Source organism: Gavia stellata, chromosome 8 (genome assembly GCF_030936135.1).
Source record: "Gavia stellata isolate bGavSte3 chromosome 8, bGavSte3.hap2, whole genome shotgun sequence".
NCBI lineage: Eukaryota > Metazoa > Chordata > Aves > Gaviiformes > Gaviidae > Gavia > Gavia stellata.
In genome coordinates, this window is record NC_082601.1 from 1,694,555 (window position 1) to 1,717,202 (window position 22,648).

Sequence of the window (22,648 nt, forward strand, 5' to 3'; positions counted from 1 at the left end):
ATAAATTAAATTTCATGATCAAATTTTCTAATGTTAGTATCTGAAACTACAAATGCATTTCTATGCACTCTAAATAGCAGGAATATATTCAATAGATTCACTCAGATACTCCACTGGACCTACGGATATGTACCGATATGTTTTCAAAATTTGTTTTGAGCTGTTACTCGAGAAGATGGCTTTCTGAGTACTCCTAAAGATCTTAAGCTCAAAATCTCCAACATTTTGGAACGTTCATTAATATGTTTGCTAATTGCTGCTACTGTTTTTTACAGTGAACCGGCACGTCTACCTTTGAGCCGCGTTCACTGAGGACTACTGAGGGAACCCCATCTCTTTCACAACAAAATTGAAGGGTACCCAGGACAGCAGCAGACTGAAGCAATTATTGTACAAATAATACTTTTTTTACTTTTATTTTTTCTTATTTTACCTGATTTCCTCCCATGCCGTGGCAGTTGAAAATGCCCACTTTTTCATTTTCCTTGCGGCCCATGTTGTCTAAACACTGGTTGGTTTCAACGTTCCTGATCTGAAGAAAGAAAGAGATGAAATGTTCCTTGAAAGAAATGCCTGTAGTAAATGTAGTAAATTACATCACTGTAGGAGAAAGTACATTATCCGTGCATTCAACTATACCAATATAACTTGCAATTTGTAAATACGTCACACTCCCAAAAGAAAATGAAAATAATTGCAAAGAAAGAGTTTAATGGGATTTAAAGTATGAACAGCATTCAAGGAAAACCTCATTCAATGCCCTGCGTTGTTTTGTTTAACAAATGTAATATGCTTTTACTTCTGAACAATGCAAAACTAAAGGCTTGCCCAAGATACGCACTTTTATTTTCTTCCAGCAAGGCTGACTCTACTCCAGGAGAGAAAAAGTGAGTATGAGCAGTGTCTGACGGCTGACTCGTTCAGCGCAGAGGCTGCTTGACAGCTTTGTGACTAACGACATGCTTTTTAAAAGTTTTTAAATAAAACATTCCCCTCAGACTCCATCCATCCTCAGAGAAGAACAAACACACGTAGTGAACACCTCTGCTTAAACAAACCATTTCTACATAGTGGGTGCATAATGCAGCTGGGAAGAGGCAGGTTTAGGAGCACGTCGCCTGCGATACGATACACGACGTGGCGAGCTCCTTCCAGCAATGCTCAGCTCGTGCAATTGCAACAACAGAGCATCACAGCAAGAATGCATTCAGGTTTGGGCCCCTCACTACAAGAAGGACATTGAGGTGCTGGAGCGTGTCCAGAGAAGGGCGACGGAGCTGGTGAGGGGTCTGGAGCACAAGTCTGATGAGGAGCGGCTGAGGGAGCTGGGGGTGTTCAGTCTGGAGAAGAGGAGGCTGAGGGGAGACCTCATCGCTCTCTACAACTGCCTGAAAGGGGGTTGTGGGGAGGGGGGTGTTGGTCTCTTCTCCCAAGTGACAAGTGACAGGACAAGAGGAAACGGCCTCAAGTTGTGCCAGGGGAGGTTCAGGCTGGATATTAGGAAAACTGTCTTTCCTGAGAGAGTGGTGAAACACTGGAAGAGGCTGCCCAGGGAGGTGGTGGAGTCCCCATCCCTGGAGGTGTTCAAGGAAGGTGTGGACGTGGCACTGCGGGACATGGTTTAGTGGGCATGGTGGGGTTGGGGTGGTGGTTGGGCTTGATGATCTGACAGGTCTTTTCCAACCTTAGTCATTCTGTGATTCTGTGAAGAAGCGACGAGGAGCAGCAGGGTAAGTACCAGAGCATCGCTCCCCAAAATGTATTTAGGATGCACATTTATCCAGGAAAACGGCTGAGTATAAAAGCAATCAACCAACTTCAGCTTCATATGAGAGGAGAAGCAGGAGACGCCACAGTCCCCCCTGAAGCTCTCCCCCGTCGCAGTCTCCACGACAGCATATGCATTCAGCCTGTACAAACCCCAGCAGGCGCATATAATGACTTTTTTCTTAACCCTCCTCAATTATCTGTTAGCACAGCTGTACAAACATGGCTCCCCCAGCTCCTCCTCGCTCTCAACAGCACGGGGTGATTTTCTTACCAACTTGTGCAAAGCAAAAACGCATCTCCAGCTCTCATTCCTTCGGTAAAACTTGTGAAACTCTATTTTGAAATACTTCAGTGGCATTTAGCACAACTCTCAGTCATCTGCAATTCCCTGTGCCACCTTCAGAGGCTCAACAGGCACGGTAGTTAATAGTAAACCCACGCCACCAGCCTGGGCTTAACTCAGCAACGTAAGTCAAATGAAGATAGCGCAATCTGATTAATGATGCTGGGGAAGAGCAGCTCAGCACAGCTCACGTGGTGGCTTCTTAATCTGCTCTAACGCTGTTAATCACACAGAAAGAAACCGCACCGCCTTGTGCTGGTCAGCAATCTCTCAGAGGCTCGTGCTCTTAATTGCTTAATCCTCCAAGAGCTGCCGACGTCAGGAGAAAGGCTGTCGGCACCCACAGCCCGGTCACTGACCTGGGGGTTCAGAGCTCCGGTGCCAGCTGATAACGAGACCGCTGTTTTCTAGCACTTCCCAGCTGCTTTTAAAAGAAACAGCCCTTCTGCAGAGCCCAGCGAAGGTAAATGGCTTTATGTGGCTATGGCAGTAGGTGGCTTTCTGGCGTAACCCATTGCACGTGCCCGAGACCAGCTGGAGCATCGTCAGCAGTGGTGGGGACAAGCCAGCTCATGGACAACCTCCTCCTCTCCCTGCTCTCCTCTTCTCCAGCGTGTGCTGCTCTGCAGACCACCAAAGCCACTGCAGTCCCAAAACTCTATCCTAATGATTAGCTCAGATGATAAACTGAGCTCAAATGGTAATGCCAGCCTTTTTTCTTAATCAGCTTTTTGTAGAAACAGAGTTTCAAGTATCTCCACGAGAAAGGTTTGGTTTCTTTTTTTTGCAATCCCTCTATTCATTAAAACAGAGGACTAAAATGAAAAGTGACTTGAAAACTCACCTATGATTAATACGTCTTGGGTTTACAAAATAATTCTTGTCTTGCATTTACTTTGTATTCACTTTCAGTGTTAAATGACTAAAATGTAAAAAAGAGTATTTGGTATTCACATTTTGCAAAAAGCTTTACACCCACTCCGAGGCATATTTTCACCCATCTAGGAAATTCAAATCTAATACAGTCACTGTATGGAAGTTACGTTCTAACTGAATGGAAAATTTAGTTGCAAATAAAGGCTTGGCAATCTTCAGGATCTGCCCGCGAAGCGTACAATGAATGTGCTTCATAACTTCAGTGCCGGACGACTCCACACTCTTGAAATTTCATTTGAAAATTGCGCACTTCATTTATAAAAGCAACAGATGTATATAAATTAGTTGTGCAACAGCCAAATAAAATCCAAATTAAAATGTAATACAATACTGATTATTACTTCTAACACGTCGGGCGGTGCAAATGAACCATGCATGAGCATTGCCCGATTTCAAGTCACGCCTGCTCTATCTTGCAGGAGGTCCTAAGTAAATTCAGGATGATTATCCCACATCTGACAAAATTATCCACTCTTTTTATCACTGTTCGCACTACAAAAGAACAAAATACGCACTTGCACAGTATAAACTTGAGGCCCAGTGTTGAACATTGTTGAACAACGTTGAACGATGTTGAACACTCATTCCATTTAGACTGCGCTGTACTAGAGAAGAATTTTCTCAGATTTATGGGATCCGAACCCGGATTTCGGCAGCCTGCAAACCCATGGCTCCTGCCCGCGGGCTGCTGAGCATCGTTTTCTCTCGGACTTGAGCAGAGGAGAAGCGTGGTCACCTCCCGACTGGGCCACCTCAACGCACAGCAGCTGGGCACATTACGGACCATTTGTGGACTAACGACCCCAGCTGCAGCGACAAGTCAGATGGTTTGGCCTACCTGAGACCAAATCTCTGCTGAACGAGAGGAAAATGACTGAGAAATATACTTCTGATGTTTTAAAAATTGTCCATTATTGCTGATGATGGTACCTGAGCTTTAGGTCTAAAAATCCACTTTACTGCTCAACTGGCAGTTGGCAGCTGTAATAGCCAAGTAAGAGTTTTAATTCATAGATCCTGCCTGAATTGCTGTTTCCATAGAAACTGAGGCCATGTTGGTAAAAATAAGGTGTTTTAATAACTATTTTATTACTTTCTCATGCTTTCATTTTCCAGTCTGACAATACCGTACAAAACCTTATTATTTGACACTTGTTAGATGAGTTCTTTCCTTGCTGTAAAACCATGTTTCACTTTATTTTGTCATAGTTAAACTGGAAACCCTACTGTGGCTTTTATTTTTCACCACAATTGCAAGTTTCAACAGTAAATTACTTTCCTGGATGTAAAAAAAGCCACTTGCTCGTTTGATTGCTATTCTATCTGTAGCTATCTTTAAATGAAACCATTCAAGAGCTTTCAAAAGTCAGCTTAGGTACAGCTCAATAGAATATTTTTAACAGTGAAATTAGCTGAATTTTAAAGAGATTTCAGTTGTGGTACTGGAACCGTCAGATTATTAGGAATGTCTGTGATACGCGGCTCCAGGAAGCCTTGCTGGAAAACACAGCATCAATGAACAAACACATTTCTCTAAGAGGAAAAAAAAAAAAACCACAACAAAAAAGCTTCTTCTACTCTACATGCAGGTGATGAGTGATGATGGGAAGTTCCCTTCAACTACTGCATATTACTTAATTATTTCAAAATATTAGTCACAAGCCTCACTTTTCCAATAAGCTACCCAATTTAGAAGACAGATTTTTAATGGTGCATATTACTCAATTATTTCAAAGTATTAGTCACAAACCTCAGCTTTCCATTATGCTACCCAATTTAGAAGATAAATTTTTAATGGTGAACATATACATTCAGAATAGTAGTGCCCCCTTAAGAAAGATTTAGAGAAAATATAACCTGCTCGAAAGTGGAGATAGGTAAGATACAGGGATTGCACACAAGTACTTTACTCCTTTCTCCAAAACCACTTCAGCTTCTCGGCGACTCCTCCCTTTGCACAGCATACTTACTGTTTTAATTTGGCCAAAGGAAATCGATCGTACCTCCCCAAGTGAGTAATAGCGCCGTGGAATCTGGGAATCGGGATAGATGTTTTCCAAGTACCAGGAGAAGGGTTTACACTTCAGATTTTCTCTTAGTGCTTTTCTGACGGATACGTCGCCATAATCCACCTTAACAACACCTGGAATTGGTAAGAGAATAGATGATCAAAGCACAGTTTCTGTAAAGCTGCAAAGCACAAATCACAGCTCGTCCTCCCGTTGTCATGATTTCCTCTTTATCAATATCCACTTGCTGGAATTACGGTAGAGCACTACGTGAATACATGTGCAGCTGCTACACCGCAGATCTTTACAAGCATTAAATAATTAATTTAGCAAATTGAAATGCTTAGAAAATCACATTTTTTCTTTTCAGATAATTTATCAATCCAGAAAGGCGGGACCACTCAACTCCTTGATTTCTTCATATTCCAAAATATTAAAGAAAAGAAAAGCATATCTGTTCACATTTTTACAAAACATTTTTCCCAAAGCATCCTGCGGGTGTTTTCCAGCACTCTGTTCCGAGAGAAACAACTGGGACGAAGCATGGCTGTTTTACTGATGTAATCCAGATCACCCCTTGGGTGATTTCACCCAAAAGGACACGTTCTCCATCCGAGAAACCCCGTTGCTCCCAAAGGGAGAAGATGTCACATCATGTCACAGTTAAATCATCGCTGTAACGAGTAACCTGCGATATCCTTTTCAATACCAACACACTCCAGGAAGGGGACAGCTCGGGAAGGAACCGTGCACCACAGAAAGAAACATAAAGGCCAGTCTTAGGGCGCTCGGCCAACTTGAGTTATGAAGAAGGACAACCAAAAACCAAAAAGCACGTCAAATATTCTCTGTAGCCTAATTTAATCTAATTTTACATGAGAGCTATCGTCCACAGAAACAGTGGTAGGCAAAGCATTAGTAACTGCCGGCACTCAGCTGAAATAGTTTGAAAGACACCCTCAGATTTATATCTGAAATCCATGTTGCATTTCCATCACCTTCTGCTTTCCACTCTTTATGGGATCTTATTCTGACTTTATCATAGAGGTGAAGAATCTCCAAGGATATCGGCGTATTCTGCTAGGAAACCACGCCCTAAAGCGCAAGATGATATCAATTTTTAAAGAAATTCAGTACACAACAGCAAAAATATTCATTACTATTAACAAAAATCTAACTTACTTGGATAACCACTCTTACCCGTATTTCCAAATCTTTACCAGTTACATCTTCGACAAATTAAGTTTATGTATCATTATGCAATTGTAGGATATGACATCATTCTACAGAATTAACTAAAACACAGGATACTCTACAAATTATTGCTACAGGCTAAAATTGAGGCAGGTGCTCCTGGGAAGCACTTTAGCCTGGTCACAATGGCTGGGGGCGACTGGTGCTTCATCAGCTCCGGGTCAGGAAAAACTCCTCAGAAAACTCCTCTTGGTTGGTGCCAAGAAATTAAGTGGCACTTACAGAGGCATTAGGACAGAATGAAATTTTAAACTTCGGCAAACAGAAGTATTAAAATAAAACCTTCAGCTGTAACCCATACAGAGAACTTAAATCATCATGACTTAGGGGGTGGCAGAGAAGTGGAGACAAACCAAATCCAGGTTAAATCCAGGAAAAAGCTGAGCTCACGGCACAGGGGATCGCAGTGGCTGTAAAGGACGGATGTGACGGACAGGAGGCTTCGTCTGCTCTGCGATTCTCAGAACACCCTCTGGGCTACGGTACATTCAGTAAGGTATTTGGGGAGGTTTTATAAAATTCCTAAAGGACTCAAAGATTTTTATTTTTTTCCCCAAGAAACAGAGGTAATTTATCAGCTCTTCCGCAATCAAGGGGATTGATCACAGAGCTTCATTTGACTCTGTTTAGGGGAAGAAAAGCATCAAAAGGTCAGTATTATAGTTATTTAATATTTTACTTTTTCAAATGGCAATTTTTCCTCTAAGTACAACTCATGCAGTCACTGTTTAGTTTAACTTACACCACCTAAAACAGCTTGGCGCCTAAACCCTGAGCTTCCATTAAGTAGCATCTTACGGCTGTTCCGTTGCTTTGTGTCCGTCTATATTCACCACAAAAGGACCAAACAAAAGGGACACCGCAGAGTACAACCTCTGGACCCGGTTGGGCACGAGCAGGATTGTGACGTGAGTTTTGCTGCAGAGTATTTCTCATTTGTACGTACCAGCGGTGGAAGACCAAGAACACGCCCCTGACGTCGAAAGCCACCTGTGCAACGTGTGCTACGCAGGACTGAGCTGAAAACAACTTTGCTTTCAGAAAGGAGACTTCATTTAAGAAAAAAAAAATTATGTTTTCCAAGCAAGCTTTTATGGGAAAGGGGGAGTGGGGTCTGTGATTGCTGCCTCTTCCAGAGGAAAAGACATGCATTACTGCTATTATTTGTGCTACTCAATCCTTATCTATAATGAAGCTTATCTTCCTCGTGGGAAGGCACGGGAGGTGTTAGCAGAGAAGCAGTATCTGTGTTTCGTAGTGCTTTGTACTGTGGGGATCTGATGAAGCTGAACATGAGGAAAAAGGATATTAACACCGCTACAGTCTCAGATCGCAAACAACACAGCCTTCCCCCACCACACGCGCACACTTTGATGTTCGAGTTGTAAAACCAAATCAGAAACGCTGCCTCTCAATGAAAATACCCTGTGGATTCACCGAACACCTTGTTTCTATTTTGCTTTACAGTTTTTACAGGGTTTTCTATTTCCACATTGGTTCAGCCCTGCAATTGCTGGAGTAGAAAAAGCAAGAAACCTTTTTCCACTCAATCTGACTCAACGTCATACTTGAGCTTTCTGTAATTAAACAAACTACAGCAAAATAAATTCTAGTTTTACATTTCAATAAAACTTAGCTGTAGAGATGGGGAGTCTTTGGTGGGTTTGGTATGCTCACCTCACTGGGACAGGTTTATCTTAAGGTTCTTCAGGTCTTGGGATCCCACAAGAGATGCAGAGACCGTGGCCACTGTGCCCCCCCGGCACGGTGGTGACCCAAGTCTCCAGCGTTGGCATCAATCCCCCCTTCAGTTCAAGCTGCCTCTTCCCTTTCTCTCCATAGGGTCCTAGTACATGTTGATAATACTCCCCGCTACAACCCGCACAGGTTCTCCCTTCCCAAAGCTCCTCTATTATATATATTCCTCATCTTGCAGGAACGGGGCTTGGCTCATTTCAGCAGCGTTTATTCACACTGTGCATTGCGATGCCAGCACATACACTCTGCTTTGTCTTCAAGCAAGGACCTCGTTAGTATGGATCTCCAGTAAACCTTTACATTCCCTTCTGCTCAATTTAAAATCAAGCTATTATGAATCAACACCTATTTATTGTCACTACTTGCTAAATAATCGATGGGACTCAGAGGAAAGATAAAAATAATTAATGACTAATACGTCTGCTTACACTTACATAAGAAAACCTGGGTAAAACGTCCCTGGGTGCAAAAAAGAAATGAAACATCACAAGAAGCTACAGAAAGTGTAGTGTGCAAAAGAATGGATTAAAAATATCTCAGGAAAGAAGCAGATTTTCTTAACAGACCAGCAGACATGTTTCAAGTAGAACAAATTAAACGGTTGCAGCATTGCATTACACCTGTGTTTCTTCTAATGGGCACATCCTGCAAACTGGCATACAAGGGCATAGTTTCAAAACTGGTGAAATGTACCATTTCTGCAGGAGAAGACATTGATTCGTGATGATAAAGGTGAAAAAAAATCATCTGGAATGAAACAGAAGTTGCAGAACTGAGAACAACGTTCTTCATGTAAGAATAACCCTTTGAAAGCTTAATCCAAATTAGGCTTTTGCTATCTTTTTCTGCCTTGAAAAGCCTAAGAGAAAACCGTAGTTTCACTGAACCGATATTCTAGCGTATTCAAAGGGAGAGCGATGTGACCAGAGAGGCCAGTCAATGCGCATCCGTCTGTAGTTCGGTTCTGAAAACCGTCATCGCGCTGCATGGTAGCCAGCTCATTATCCAAGGTGCCCCCTTTAAATGAGAAAGCTAAGGACCAAGTCAGAGGCCACCAGCAACCTCCAGAGATGGAGACGGTTTCATTTTTGCTTTTTTTACTACCAAAGCAGCATTCAAAATTGTATTATGCTTCACAGGACTAAAAAGCAAAGCGCTAAATTAAAAATGAGTTCCCAACACCAGGATGCCTGCTTTGGCACGTGTTACAGAGAAGCCACAAGAACACTTGCCAGCAGTTTTGGCAAAATACTAGTTGCTGTATTAATATGATTCAATGGGTGCCTGGGAGGATGCTGCTCTCCAGCACACTCCGCTGCCTTTTCCTTCAAGGAGACAGAGGGTGACTGCTTAGGAAACTCCTGTAATGGTAACCAGAGGCTTACGGCCCACATCATCACTTGGCCGACACAAGAGGAGCAATCCAAACCTGCCCAGGCAACGGTTTAGCACCGGGCAGGCTCTGTGGTGCTTTACAAACTCCTCAAGTTGCGCCAGGCTGGATGTTAGGAAAAATGTCTTTCCTGAGAGAGTGGAGAAGCACTGGCAGAGGCTGCCCAGGGAGGTGGTGGAGTCCCCATCCCTGGAGGTGTTCAAGGAAGGTGTGGACGTGGCACTGCGGGACATGGTTTAGTGGGCATGGTGGGGTTGGGGTGGTGGTTGAACTTGATGATCTGACAGGTCTTTTCCAACCTTAGTGATTCTGTGATTCTACACTTCTAAAATCCAGGAACTTTCATGTTATATCTGTATCAAAACCAGACATCTTAATTGGTAACACATGCATTTTCTAATTAGCCAAAACATTAATTCCCTGACATGTCTTATTTATATTGCCAAAACCCATGCATAACTCATTAAAAAGTAAAAACAAACAAAAAATGTGCTAACGCAAAAAACCCCCCACCCTCCCCCATCTTCCTGAGAAGTTCTTATGTCAATTCCTGAGTGATTTAAGATAAATACAGATAGTGGTTTCATAACATAAAATATGGTATGGAAGGAAGATTTTGAGCTTTTTATGGGAAAACATCAGCTATATATGCTTGGAGAAAATATGTTTACAATTTCTAGTATAAAAAAAATATTATCACTCCAGAAAATGAGTCAATATGGCCAGTATTTTTCCAAATAAAGCACTGCATGATAGTGTGTTGCACTTTTAAAGCTTATTCTATGGAAAAAGATTAAGATTTTAAATGTTGTTTTACCCTCTAAACATACCTGTAATGTATGATAATTATACACGCATATTTTAGAGAGAAAGACAGAGGCTAATTAACTTTAACATTACCAATTTTGTCCAGACGCTAAAGAAAAAAAAAAATCAATTTTACTGAAATAGATACCAATAGGAACGTTATTATGAATAAAATTAATCCTGCATTAAGATTTTTCTCCAGTCCATATCCCAGGAAAGCTTTTAAGAGAAGGCAGAGAAAAAAAAAGAAACCTCTGACTTCAGCTTTAACCACCCAGCACCAAAGAGTAAAAATTAAGTAGTAAAACTATTGAGGTACTAGGAGGATTTTAACAGCGAAAATGTTTTTCCTGTGAAAACCATAAAACCCTGCTACGTTACAGCTCTTCTTTGGCATAAAAATATGGAAATTAAGCGTCCATGGGAAATTTTGTCTTTTTTACTAACATGTAAGAGTAACAGGAGTGAAACCTGCATACTGGGACTAGAGCAAAGCTAGAGCCGATTTCAGTTATGATAGTGTGTGTGTAAAAAAATGTATTTTTGTAGCTGCAAAAATTACTAAACGCCTTCATAAAAGCCCATTGCATTCATGCTGCTCTCAAACGTCAACATTTCTTTTCTATTGACATTCATTGCATTAAGACTAGACAAGTAGGTCAGCCATCAATCTCTATTTTGTAGGTGTCGCAGATGAGTCTCGTTTTGAATGTTCATGCAACCCCATAAACCAGGATTGTTTTCCCACTCAGGGTGATAATTTTAGAGATAAAGTACAAAACCAGCCTCCCTCCCCAATGTATTCAAAGACATGTTTTATATTACCTGGTATTTCAATATTGGGCACGGTATGCAGCGTCCATGGGTGTATTATTTTTCCTATTCCGTTTGTATTACAGGTAAAGTAATCAAGATTTTCTGCTCTTCCCTATCAGCTGAAAAGCTTCATTAAGTCATTAGAGATTTGCAATACGCCCCACAATGGATACCTCTAGGAAAAAAGAAGGTAAGGTGGCCCTGTCTGGCTGGCAACGATCTGGCAATGGTCCGCTCTTCATGCTGCATTTTACTACAAATTCAATAAAACCCTCTTTGCAAATATCAATGCTATAAATGACACAGAAGAGAAAACACGGATTTGACCTGTCTTGATTCATGTATGTTAATTACACAGGAGCACTTCTGTGTTTGTCGATCTACAAATGTCACCTTTCTCCTTCAAAAAACCCAAAGACGTAGAGAAAAGAGGGATCACATCTCAGAAGAAAGGGTTTAAGCCCCCTTTTCACTGCAGCTTTGTGTTAGGGCAGTAGTAACAAGTTAAGACCTTTGGACCAGCTGCAAGACAGGAAAACCCAAATTCTCACACCCCTTCTCATAAGTACCTTTGAATTAAATCAAGCTAGATGACCCCGAAAACTAAGTCAAACAACATTCATTCTCAAGGCAGTGGCTGGTTTTGATAACGCAGTATTCAGCTGAATACTGAGGTGCTGCCAGTCCTGCCCTTTCTTCCTGCAAACGCTCCGGGCGGAAAAGCATCCAGGGCGCTTCACCGGCTTCTGCCACGAAACTACTGCGGGCCAGAGGTGATCTCTTTTCAATTCGAGCACCGCGTAAAGGGAAGGCTACTGCCATACCTGCCCGCTGTTCCCAACTGGTGGCAGCGGCACCGTCGAAGTCACAATACCAGCCTGGACTTGCTCCAGTCTTTTTTTCTGCGCAGCCTTTTGAAACCAAGGTCAAGCTTATTAGTATTAAAAATCAGAGTTTAATAACGCCAGCCAAATATTCACTCAGATGGGGACAGCACGACCTCCCTGGAGTCACCCGGAGCCAGCCCCGCTGTCCTCCCGCCCCGCAGCATCCCCCTCCGCACAGCACAGGCAGCCTCAGAAATAACCCCCGGGTTGGCACAGCTCTCGTTTCAGACACCTCCTCCCCTACTTGTGCGAAAAACGCATGTGTGTGTATATAGACACATGTCATTTTTTACTTGAAAAGTTATGAAACAGAGAATAACATTATGAAGGTAAGTACCTTGCAGCACAATTGCTTTTATTCAGTATTTTTGGTGGGTTTGGGTGTTTTGTTCAATCAGAGAAGCTCAATAAGCAAGCACTACCAATATGATTCAGGTTTTCAATATTAGCGTCTTAAATATAAGCAGAGAAGCAAGAGAAGAAAGGGGTTTTTCTGATTCAGGAAGCACCAGCTCAGCCGCCCCCTGCACTGCTTCTCTCCCTAGAGGTATCACAGCAAGGCAGTCTCTTATCCCTGTGGAGGCAAGGAATCTTTCTGGCACTTAAGCGTGCCTACAGGAGTGCACTCCCATTTGCCTGGGGCAGAATTAATGCCTAGCCTGAGACTGACTGACCGCTGGGAATGTCATCCCTCATTCATGATGCATTTAGCCGGACTGATGGATTTGGCTGAGCAAGGAACCTAGCCAGGAGCTTTGGTAACGATGATGCTGAAAAAGTTGTATTCAGTTTGTACCTGCTTTTTTTTTTTCCCTTTCTTTTTTTTCCCTATTTTTTCTTTTTTCTTTCTTTCTTTTTTTTCTTTTTTCCTTCTTTCTTTTTTTTTTCTTTTTTCCTTTTTTTTTTCTTTTCTTTTTTTTATTCCTAGCACACACATTTCCCATCCATGACCGACTATGGGGGAGCAGCCCCATTCAGCAGCGCGGTGCTTTGCTCGCGTGGAAAATCCTCCTGGCTCTGGACGAGTGCTTTCACAGCTGGCCGATGGCAGAGCTCGGCTATCAGGCCGGTGCAGCGGAGTGGCCACGTGTATTTCACTGCCGGAGCATGGTTAAATGAACTTATTTTGGAACAAGTGCACTTGCAGCACTGGCAGTCCTCTAGCACTAAAATGCTAAATAGGTAAGGGAAGAGTGAAAATGTTTATCAAGAGCTCTTACTTCCTAAATTGATACAGTCATTATCAACCTAATTATGAAATTACACTTGAATGGAGGATTGCACATCATCTCCTGAGTAAATCTAAGTAAAACCCAAGCACTTATCTTGTAATCCCAAATTAAAACTATAAAGTACTGTATTTAAATTCTCAATAATGCTTTAAATAAAGCGCTCGGAAAATAACGTAACTTTGCATTTTAGCCTGACTTTAATAGACTAGGTAGGACATGGGAATTGAATACTAACTGATTATTAAGAAGACAAAGTGGTTTAGCAATGCACTAAGCGTACAGAGAAACTGAACTATTATGTGCATTATCTTTTTCAGCTGACGGTGCAAATGCAGGCCTATTCTGAGCATGTAATTATTTCCATTCAATGATTAGATACAGTATTTTAATGCATAAATTGACATAACTGCCTCCATTTAGGAATATATAGGCTGAATGGAATGAGATATGCTGGAAGAACTTGCAAAAGAAGTTAATAAGGCTGCTAGGAATAGTGTGCTGGGTGACTGGAACAGGCTGAGAAGGTACGTACGTGCAGATCCATCTGGGTATACACATACGTGCCTAGGTGCGTTGGGAACAGTAAGACGTGTGTTTCTGCATAAGAGAGAGAAAGGTGTTGGTACAACAGCAAAGAACTAGCTGGAGTGTAATCCTGCACTGTTGATTGACATCAATTACACTGAGAATTTAACGGGTAATAGTGAAAATAGCAGAAAGCTGACTGCTAAATATACTAACAGATTAGTTATTATTCAGCTATTAGGGTTTTTTATGAGAGATGCCAATAAAAGACCGATAGGGAAGGAAAGAGAGAGAATTCCTGAAAACAAATGAATACGCAGCCCTTGGCTTCGCCACTTGGCATTGCGTTGGGCACACTTTGCCTCACCGGCATGAGACTGGCCATCCCCCTTTTGGGTACTTTGCATTCCCGAGGAGTCAGGAAAGAACACTCTTTGCAGTCAGAAAATTGCGAGGATTTGTACCAATTTAGGAGGAAAGTCTCCTCTGTCAGCCCAACTCCCCGGCACCGTTTGAACCTTGTCACAAACGAGACGGGCTTCAGAGCCCGCCAACATCAACTGTAACACGGGCAATATGCAGCAGCTCCTCCGTTTTTCAGAACAAATTCATGCATCTCTCTTTTCTTCTAAGAAGGGGACTTCCTTTAGTCCCATTTGAAGTGCATCCAGCATTTCAGACTTTTTTAGAGTCTCCTGAATGACTTGGCTCTTACAGGTTCAGGCTGTAATCACGCTGCAGACTCTTAGTTAGGCTCCTGCCAAGCACAATTCAAAACTCCTTGTCAAACGCAGTATTTACACTAAAACAAAAAGGTAAGTGATCCTCATTACAGTTACATTTTGCGATCTTACTCTCAGTTTTCAACCCCATCCCAGCCTCAGCAAACGGAGCTTTCACAGCCCTGCGGCCCCGCTCCAGACAGAGAGCAAAGCCACTCTTCACTCCAAAGCACACAGCGAAAATAAAACTGCACTGTTTCCCCACGCACCAAGGCAAATACTCTACAAATAGAGTATTTTTTCGACAAGAATTGTTCCTTCATCCTCTCACCATGTGACAAATTAAGCCTTTTTTCAACTCAAAATATTTTGCACAGAATTTAATCTGTAAGGTTTTCCTTGGGTTGTTTTTTTTTTTGTCATTCTAGGCTGGATATATTAAAAATTCTGCTCCCTAACAGCATGAACAAACAGGCAACACATAGGATGGCCAAATTCAAGGGTAGCAGAAATCAGAGATTTGATTCTTATCCACACACAGCTTCTACAAAGATAAGGGAAGGCAGCAATTTTAAATATGTCTAAGACCACAAAAAATTTCAGATAGGCTCTTCTTCAGTGGAGTTATATTTTTACAAGCAGACGACCTCAAGAAAGCAATTAATAACTCGATTGATCAAGACTTTTATCTCTGAATATAATTACTAGGTGTGCACCCTAATTATGCCAAGATATATTTAACCCAGCGCCACTGTGAACAACCATTGGTTCCTCTTTCTCTTAGGACATCATCTAAGAAATCAAATTAATCAGGTCCCAGAGGAGAACTGGGTAGATGAGTGTGCGCTGATAGACAACAGCTTCAGAGACCTAATTACTAAAATGCAACTTGCTTTGTTCTCCAACAGAATTATCTAGAGATCTCTATTTTTCAGATTAATAAACTAAGAGAAATGTGTGCCAGGCAAAAGGCTAAAAAAAGCAGTTTAATAATATTAGGAACAATTTCTGACATTTAGAAATGACCTACGGAAAAAAAAATCTGCTATCTCCTATGCATTTTTATTGAGAAGATTTTTTTTACTTAAATTGTTATTGTTACCTTTATTTTCTAAAATCTCAAAGTACCTTTCTCCTCCATTTGCTTCTTAATCCTGAGGAACATCATCATCACATTTTAATCGTCAATTTACACAGCATATTCATAAATAACTTCAAAAAAGATCAGAAAATGTAAAGGAGACCTCTACTGAAATTCTTTCAGTGACTGAAACGGCAACAGGCATTAAGTTTTCAATTAAACAAATCTTGTCCCACCAACATCACTGCTACTGACCTAATTTCACCTTTCTATTTCAATAAAATTTTGTCCATAGGTTCTCTATTTGAATTTTGTATCAAAATCTTGTGCAAATATGCAAATGCATAACTGTGTAAAGAAGAGACAGTACATTTAGAAGCACTAAATTTCTGCTGATTTGTGGTCATTTCAGAAGTGAATAGCAGTTTTCTTCACAGAAAGACAAGTAATAACTTAATAATAAATACAAAAAGTGCATTGGCGTTTCACCCTAGCTTTTCTAATAAAAAGAAATGGTTTCTTTCGGGACAAAACCCGAATCATTTTATCCTGCATAGGCTCCACAGTTGTATCTATAACTAACAACTGCAAGCAAACGGCCTAGAAATTATTAACTCGCACCCCTGCCCACAGAGCTGAGGTTACATGTATTTAAAGGCTGACAAGATAATCCCCTTCTGCTTCGTCTAATTGAGGTTTATTTTTACCACCAGTAGCCAAAGGCACGCTCAAACCCGCATACCCTGAGGGTGCAGAGGGAATGTCCCCCCCACCCCGTAGAGTCCTGCACCTCGAGCTGAAATACTGCAGGGTGGTTTTGATTTCTGTCTTATTATCTTCCCATCTTTTCGGATGAAGACTGCATTTTTAGAGCCACCTTGGCATCATACTGCTATAAAAGAAAGGGCAAAAGGACCCCAGCCCTGCACCAGCCCTGGGGGAATTTCAATAGGGAAATCGGTAGAGAAATGTCTTCCCAGGGTGGAAGGAGGAAAACGATGCCTCCGCTAGCAGCTTTTCCTTCCCGAAGGAATCACTGTGGAAAGCGGTATTTGCAATGCACGGTATCCCGCTGGATGTCAGACTGCTGAAAAATGGTTCGTTAAAGATAGCCTTGCATTTATATCTGTGCTTAGGAGCCTAAATTTAAACAGCCTACGGCAAGAATTGGTCTTTTCAATGGGAGAAGGGATGTCTTCTCACCTCAGGAACCAGCTGATGAAATGCCAGCTAGAAAGCAAGTTAAAAAGACATCCAAGACATCCAAGTTAAAAAATGTTGCTGATAAAATCCACCCCCACTGCTTGCTGAAACCTAGGAAACTGTAAAGGTAGCTGCAAAACTGACTATCCAAAGTGATTTCAGAAGCTCCTCTCTAATACAATAGGAAATAATCTGTAATTCCTGTCCAAGATACAAATGCTAACAAGGAAACTTCAAAACGCACATGCATTTCACCTCCTACATGGCAGGTGCTCTTCTAGACAGAGCTTCACAATGGCTCCTGCCGTCAAAAGCATCTGCATGTTTCCAAAGGTCCGTATTGGGCATTTTCTACCCAGCTGCACCGCGGGGCACTGGCCAGTTCAGAAGATGACATGTCAATATTCACCACTCCTCCAAACCCGGAGAGCATCCATCCATCCATCACCTTGACAGAAGACAGCCACACCAAATAACACCCTGCGACAGCAGTACCACACAGATAGAAAGGATTAAGGTCCTGATCTACATCATCCAACATGCTCCTCATTATCCACTTTCAAAACTAAATCTCAGATTTAAAATGCTTAGCTCTGCGGAGGTATGACTTCACCGCTCCATTTACATGCAATGTCCGCACTCCAACAGATGGAAATAGGTATTTCTTACTGCCACTTCCCTGAGTTTCATTTTTTTTTTCATTGGGTGGTTCCAAATTGATCTATCGCATTGGAGGTCTGACATGTCAAATCAGTGAAGGAGCAGAGCAGTGAAAGTCTGTTGCAAGGGGGATTGCTCCAGGTTTTGCAGATGTGCTGGAGAAAGAGTCAAGCTAGTCAAAGCCAGGCTTAAAGTGGATGTATTTTTCCATGGCTTTTATATTTTAATTTCTACATCCAAACTTAACCTTTTGCTCAGCACTAAATTCCTCACTCCAACAACTTAAGAATATCTCAGCAGAAGTTCTGTGGAAAAAAGGATTTAAAAAAAAAATAGACTCAAGGCCTGTAGGGAGTCCCGCTGTAACCAACGGGACCCTTGCTTAGAAGATCCCTAAACAAGAAAAGCAACAGAAGAGAGAAAGAGAGAGAAAAAAGAGTTCTGATCCAGGATTTGGAGTGTTGTGTTCAGGAATCTGAAAATTTAAACGACCAATTTGGGAGCCTTTTTTGACTGAAGTACGAACACATTTCCAAAAACTACACAGCAGCAGTTTCATCTGGCACTCTTTTTGAACCTGGAATTTTTAAATATTCCACCATGCCTATCACTCTTCTAGTCGCCTTTGAATGCATTTTGCTAATATCTCATTTAAAATATATTGTATTTTAAATAGCCCTTAGTATGGTATTTTTAGAGCTTGAGCTCACCGAAATGCTTTAGAGCAACTAACTCCTAATCAGCCTAGAAAAACTTGCTGTCAAGGCAGAACATAAAAGCACAGAGAGTGCAATGTATTCACCACACGCGCTATGTGGCGGGTGCACATTGTTAGTACTTGCATGCCTCACACTTAAGAAAATGTATGCTTTCAGGGTAAATTATTAGAAATGCATTTAGCTCAACAAAAATGCAATGGGAACTTGGTATTATGAGACTGCACAAAAAAAGAACATGGGAGAACGGAATTAAAGAATGGCTAATCCCATGTGATATAGTTACGTCTGAACTCGACTGCATCTTACATGGGTTTTGAATTCACTTTTACATCATATGAGACATTCAGTTGTCAGTGTTATATTTATTTTTTCCCATTTTTTTCCCTTCCTCTTGCAGGAGAGCAGAAACCAATTATGTCAGAAACCGTCAGCCAAATTTTCTGCCACACGCCCCACTCCTTCAGCTTTAATTGGGCAGATATAATTACCAATTATAAAGGGACACAACCCTGCCTATCGCACACAAAGTTCAATTTCCATATTTAAGAGGATCCTGTCAACGTGGTTGTTTTTCACTCACGGTATGTGTATCTTCTGCATTTTGTTAACTCCAGTAGAAGCGAAATCCACAGTGCGCTTCCATCAGGTGTGGCACGTGATGTCTGTTTAGTCAGCACTGTGAGTGATGACAAACACCAGTGGCTTTAACAGCGGACCTGTTCCTCCAGACTAAGGTAAGCAGCTCATCCTCCCGGTGACTCAGAAGAACCACAGACAGCAGAGGACAAACAGAATCCGAAGATAGTGATGGTTTCTGGAGACCCTGCCCTCCAGGAATCCCACTGCCACCTGTACGAAACATGGGCTAGAGAGGGATGGTGGTACACCTCGTTGGCTAGTTTGGCTCTTGTTACCAGTCCTGAAATCAGGAACATTTAATCTTCTTCCATGGTTTCATCCCTCCTACCAGACCAAGAAACCCTTCCCCACGGGCTGTTCCCTGGAGAGAACAGACTTACTTTTTCTTGAGGAGACCAGACGTTCCTCCTCAGATGTTCCACTCTGAGCCCTGTTGCCAGAGCACCACGAGAAGATGCACCCGAGAAGGCTTTTCAAAAGGACAGAGGCAATCTGCCTGCACCTCTCTCCCTTGCGATGCAACGGCCCTTCCACCAAGCTGGAGGCAGAGCCGTACGAACGCTTCCCAAAAACACTCGGTGCCAACCCCAGCCTCTGACTGATGGGGATCACCAGTCTGTTGGCTTTTTTTTTTGAGATTTGTTTCATGCTTACACCTTTTGGTTATATACATTTATATACATCTATATTTAGTGTATATATAACGTATAGACACATAAATATCTTTTTTACACCAGTAACAGGGCACTTAGGATGTGCACAGACTTTTTTCTACGGTGCTTTAAACTTTTTGGCTTGATAAGGGTTTTCCAGGACAGACTCAGAATATTTTATGAGCACATACTGTGACAGCCACAGGACACGTGCGATAACCCATGCAGAAACCAAGAGTTTTCCGACTTCACAGCTTGTGATTACGTGTTGGCACCTGATGATTGACTGAGATGTCCTGAACCCCTGCAAAAATCAAAGCACCAAAACAGCTTCTGGAAACAAGCAGGTTTGCAGCTGGAAGGGGCTGACATATAATAAGAGTAAAATGTGCTGGAGATGAAATGCAAAACTCATATGGATAATAATATGGTCCGGGGTTTACTTCTCGGTGACAGAGAAAACTTAAACTGATTCTGTTGCTACAGAATTTAAATTGGAAGGAAGTTTAAAGATGGAAGAATGGGAAGATTATCCCAGAGCACACAATAAAATAGTGACAATAGCTTACACAGTCTATGGCTACTCTCCACCACAGACTTCTAAAGTAATAATTTGAAAATACTATGAAAAATAACTGGCTTTCATACGTGAGACATTGTATATTCTGTCTTTTGAACTAAGGCAATTTAGTTTTTATTAACTATATAATTTTGAGGTACCAGTAAAACTGTTTGGAGCAAAAAAACCCAGCCAGAATAGTTTTCCATTTTATGTACAAATCTTTAAAAGAAAAATAACATTATAAAGTATATTAATATTGTTTTTTCATTTATTTCAGCCAAATCAAATTAAATAAAACTACTGGTCCCGATTTATACAAAAGAAAAGGCTTAGCTCAACATGCTTGCTTTAAGAGGTTGGCTGTGACCAAAGGACCACTTGAAATACAGGTGCAAAACAGTCTTTACTAGAGCCAGCACTGAAGGTACATACTCTTTTTTTCCTGATCACGGCCACTCATTAAAGTTTTTGATTCTTGTATTTGGTCAGGGGAAAAAAAAAAAAAAAAAGTTTTTTTTAAAACTCTGTTTGATAAAAACTGAATTGTCTCCAAGCCTAATTTTTCAAGTGGACAGGTTAATTTTAAATTATGAAAGTAAGAACATGAAAACTGCCGTGTAAGAGACCCGAGGGTAGTTATTGTATTATTCTAAAGACCAGGATTTATTTAAGAGTTAGTTGCATGAAGTAAACCGGTGCTTAAATAAAGAGGAAAAAAAAAAGTCTAACTAACACGCGATGGCACTTCACGCGCACGCGCTGCCTGTCTATACAAACCAGGGCGATGGCTCTGCCCGCGCCCAGCCCCGGGCGCCCCGTGGGCAGGCAGCTCTTACCACGCTGAACAGGACACGTCTTTCTCAGAGGGAGACTTCGGTGAGGGGCATGGAGACTAAGGAAACCCCCATGTCCTGCTCCATTTTTAATGTGTTGACTCCATTAAGCTCACTCACATGGAGGCCACAATTATCTTTAGATAAAAACATCCCCAGCTTTAATACAATGTCAGGTTATTTCATCAAAATATTTACCCACAAATATAACCCTGAACAACTGCTGTAACATCAAACAGGACTATGTCTTTTATCTCATATAATTGTGTGTGATATATGTGATTACATAATTTGTATGTGCTACATCTGCTAGACTGAAATATAAGTGAAAATCACCAATGCAAAGGAAGAGAAATTTGTATGTTGAAAAGAGATTGTTTCTCCCCAGGACTGATACTTGACAGTGGTGAGACAGAAGGACGTGGCAAAGATACTTCACGGCACTGAGTCCCGTGCTCCGAAGGGCTCCTGCCCTTCCACGCAGTGACCCGGAGCACCCCTGCTGTCCCTCACGTTGATGCCTTCTGCAGGGACCTTCAGGGATCCTAAGGATAATCCAGCCAAATTCTGCATTTCATGGATTAAATGGGTCAAAGAGCTTTGCTACTTGGTCGCAAAGTAACAGGATGAGAATCACGTTCTGAAAAAAAGCCTTATGACCTTTGGGAGAGGAGGAGCCTTACCTAATATTTTTACCTTGGGAACAGAATATAGAATGTTTTGACACATGGAAAGGACATTCGCTTGAATTTTGAAAGCACTTTTGCTGTTATGTCTCAACTTCTAGTAGCACACATGCATACATGTCTACACTTACCTATATGTGCCTTACATTTACATTTTCCTTTTTTCGGACAGCTTTACGCAGCATAATATGATCAGAAAGTAATTTCTTACCTGGCGATATTATGTAGAAGAAGTCCTTAAACTCATCCATCCAGACCTCTGCCAGTCTCCTGTTGTTCTTGTTGATGACGTGTCCCGTGCCACCAGGGAAGGTGTAAGGTGTTGCCTTTCGGAAAACGTGGCCAACATGTGAGCAGGTGACAATCTCAAGGGAGCCACCGCACTGCCAAATCTGAAATTACAATACACAGAAAACGTTGACTAAAACAAACACAAAACATGCTGAGTTTAATGCAGGAGGGACTCTGACAGACAGGTTAGCAGCCATCTCCTGATTTATTTGCCCAGCTCACAATTCAAGAGGGAATTTCAAGCAAAAGTTTAAGGGAAACAGCAGGGGCACAGCTCTTGATAGCAATGAAAGCACAGAGACTTTAACTGCAACGTGAAAGCTTGTGTGAACAGTTCACCTCGTTCTGTGTCCTTACGACATAAACGTGCACTTAGAAAGGTGTCATCCTATAGCGGATTAAGTGTAGGGTGGGGATGTCGTCTGTGGATTTGAACTTCCCAGGTTTTCAAAATATTTAAAGAAACAGAGAAGAACTTTTACTTTTTTATATATATAAATACATATGTATATAATTTTCAAAGCAGAATCACATTCATGACCATCCCAAGCAAAGGCACAGCAGGTCTTGGTTAATATCACAGGCAACAATGGAAAGCAGCAAGCACAGGTACTCTGAATATCGCAGAACCACAGATGCAAAACGTATATTGTCTGGTGGTTCGTATGCTGGTGAGTACCATGATCAACGCAAAAAAAACCCCTTATAGACAAAGAAGAGAATTTGATGAACTTCTCCTAGATGCAAACTGTCTCTTTCCACTATTGGAAAAGAATCTATACTCTGAGTAAGCTCAGTGCCTTTGATATGACCGCACAAGTACAAAAAATCATATAATCCTGGACTGTAATACCCTGTTGTTAAATAAA

The 22,648-nt window shown here is 41.6% G+C and overlaps 1 protein-coding gene across 5 annotated transcripts in view; it reads right to left on the reverse strand.

Moving 5' to 3' along the window:
• Positions 1-22,648, reverse strand: part of GALNT13 (polypeptide N-acetylgalactosaminyltransferase 13) — a 136,451-nt gene that overhangs the window by 25,923 nt on the left and 87,880 nt on the right. For all 5 annotated transcript variants that reach the window (XM_059820355.1, XM_059820354.1, XM_059820353.1 and 2 more), the window contains 3 exons: positions 21,700-21,880; positions 5,053-5,192; positions 434-532 (listed from right to left, as the gene is read on the reverse strand). In XM_059820355.1, the coding sequence (XP_059676338.1) occupies positions 434-532; positions 5,053-5,192; positions 21,700-21,880 (420 nt within the window). The remainder of the gene's footprint in view (positions 1-433; positions 533-5,052; positions 5,193-21,699; positions 21,881-22,648) is intronic.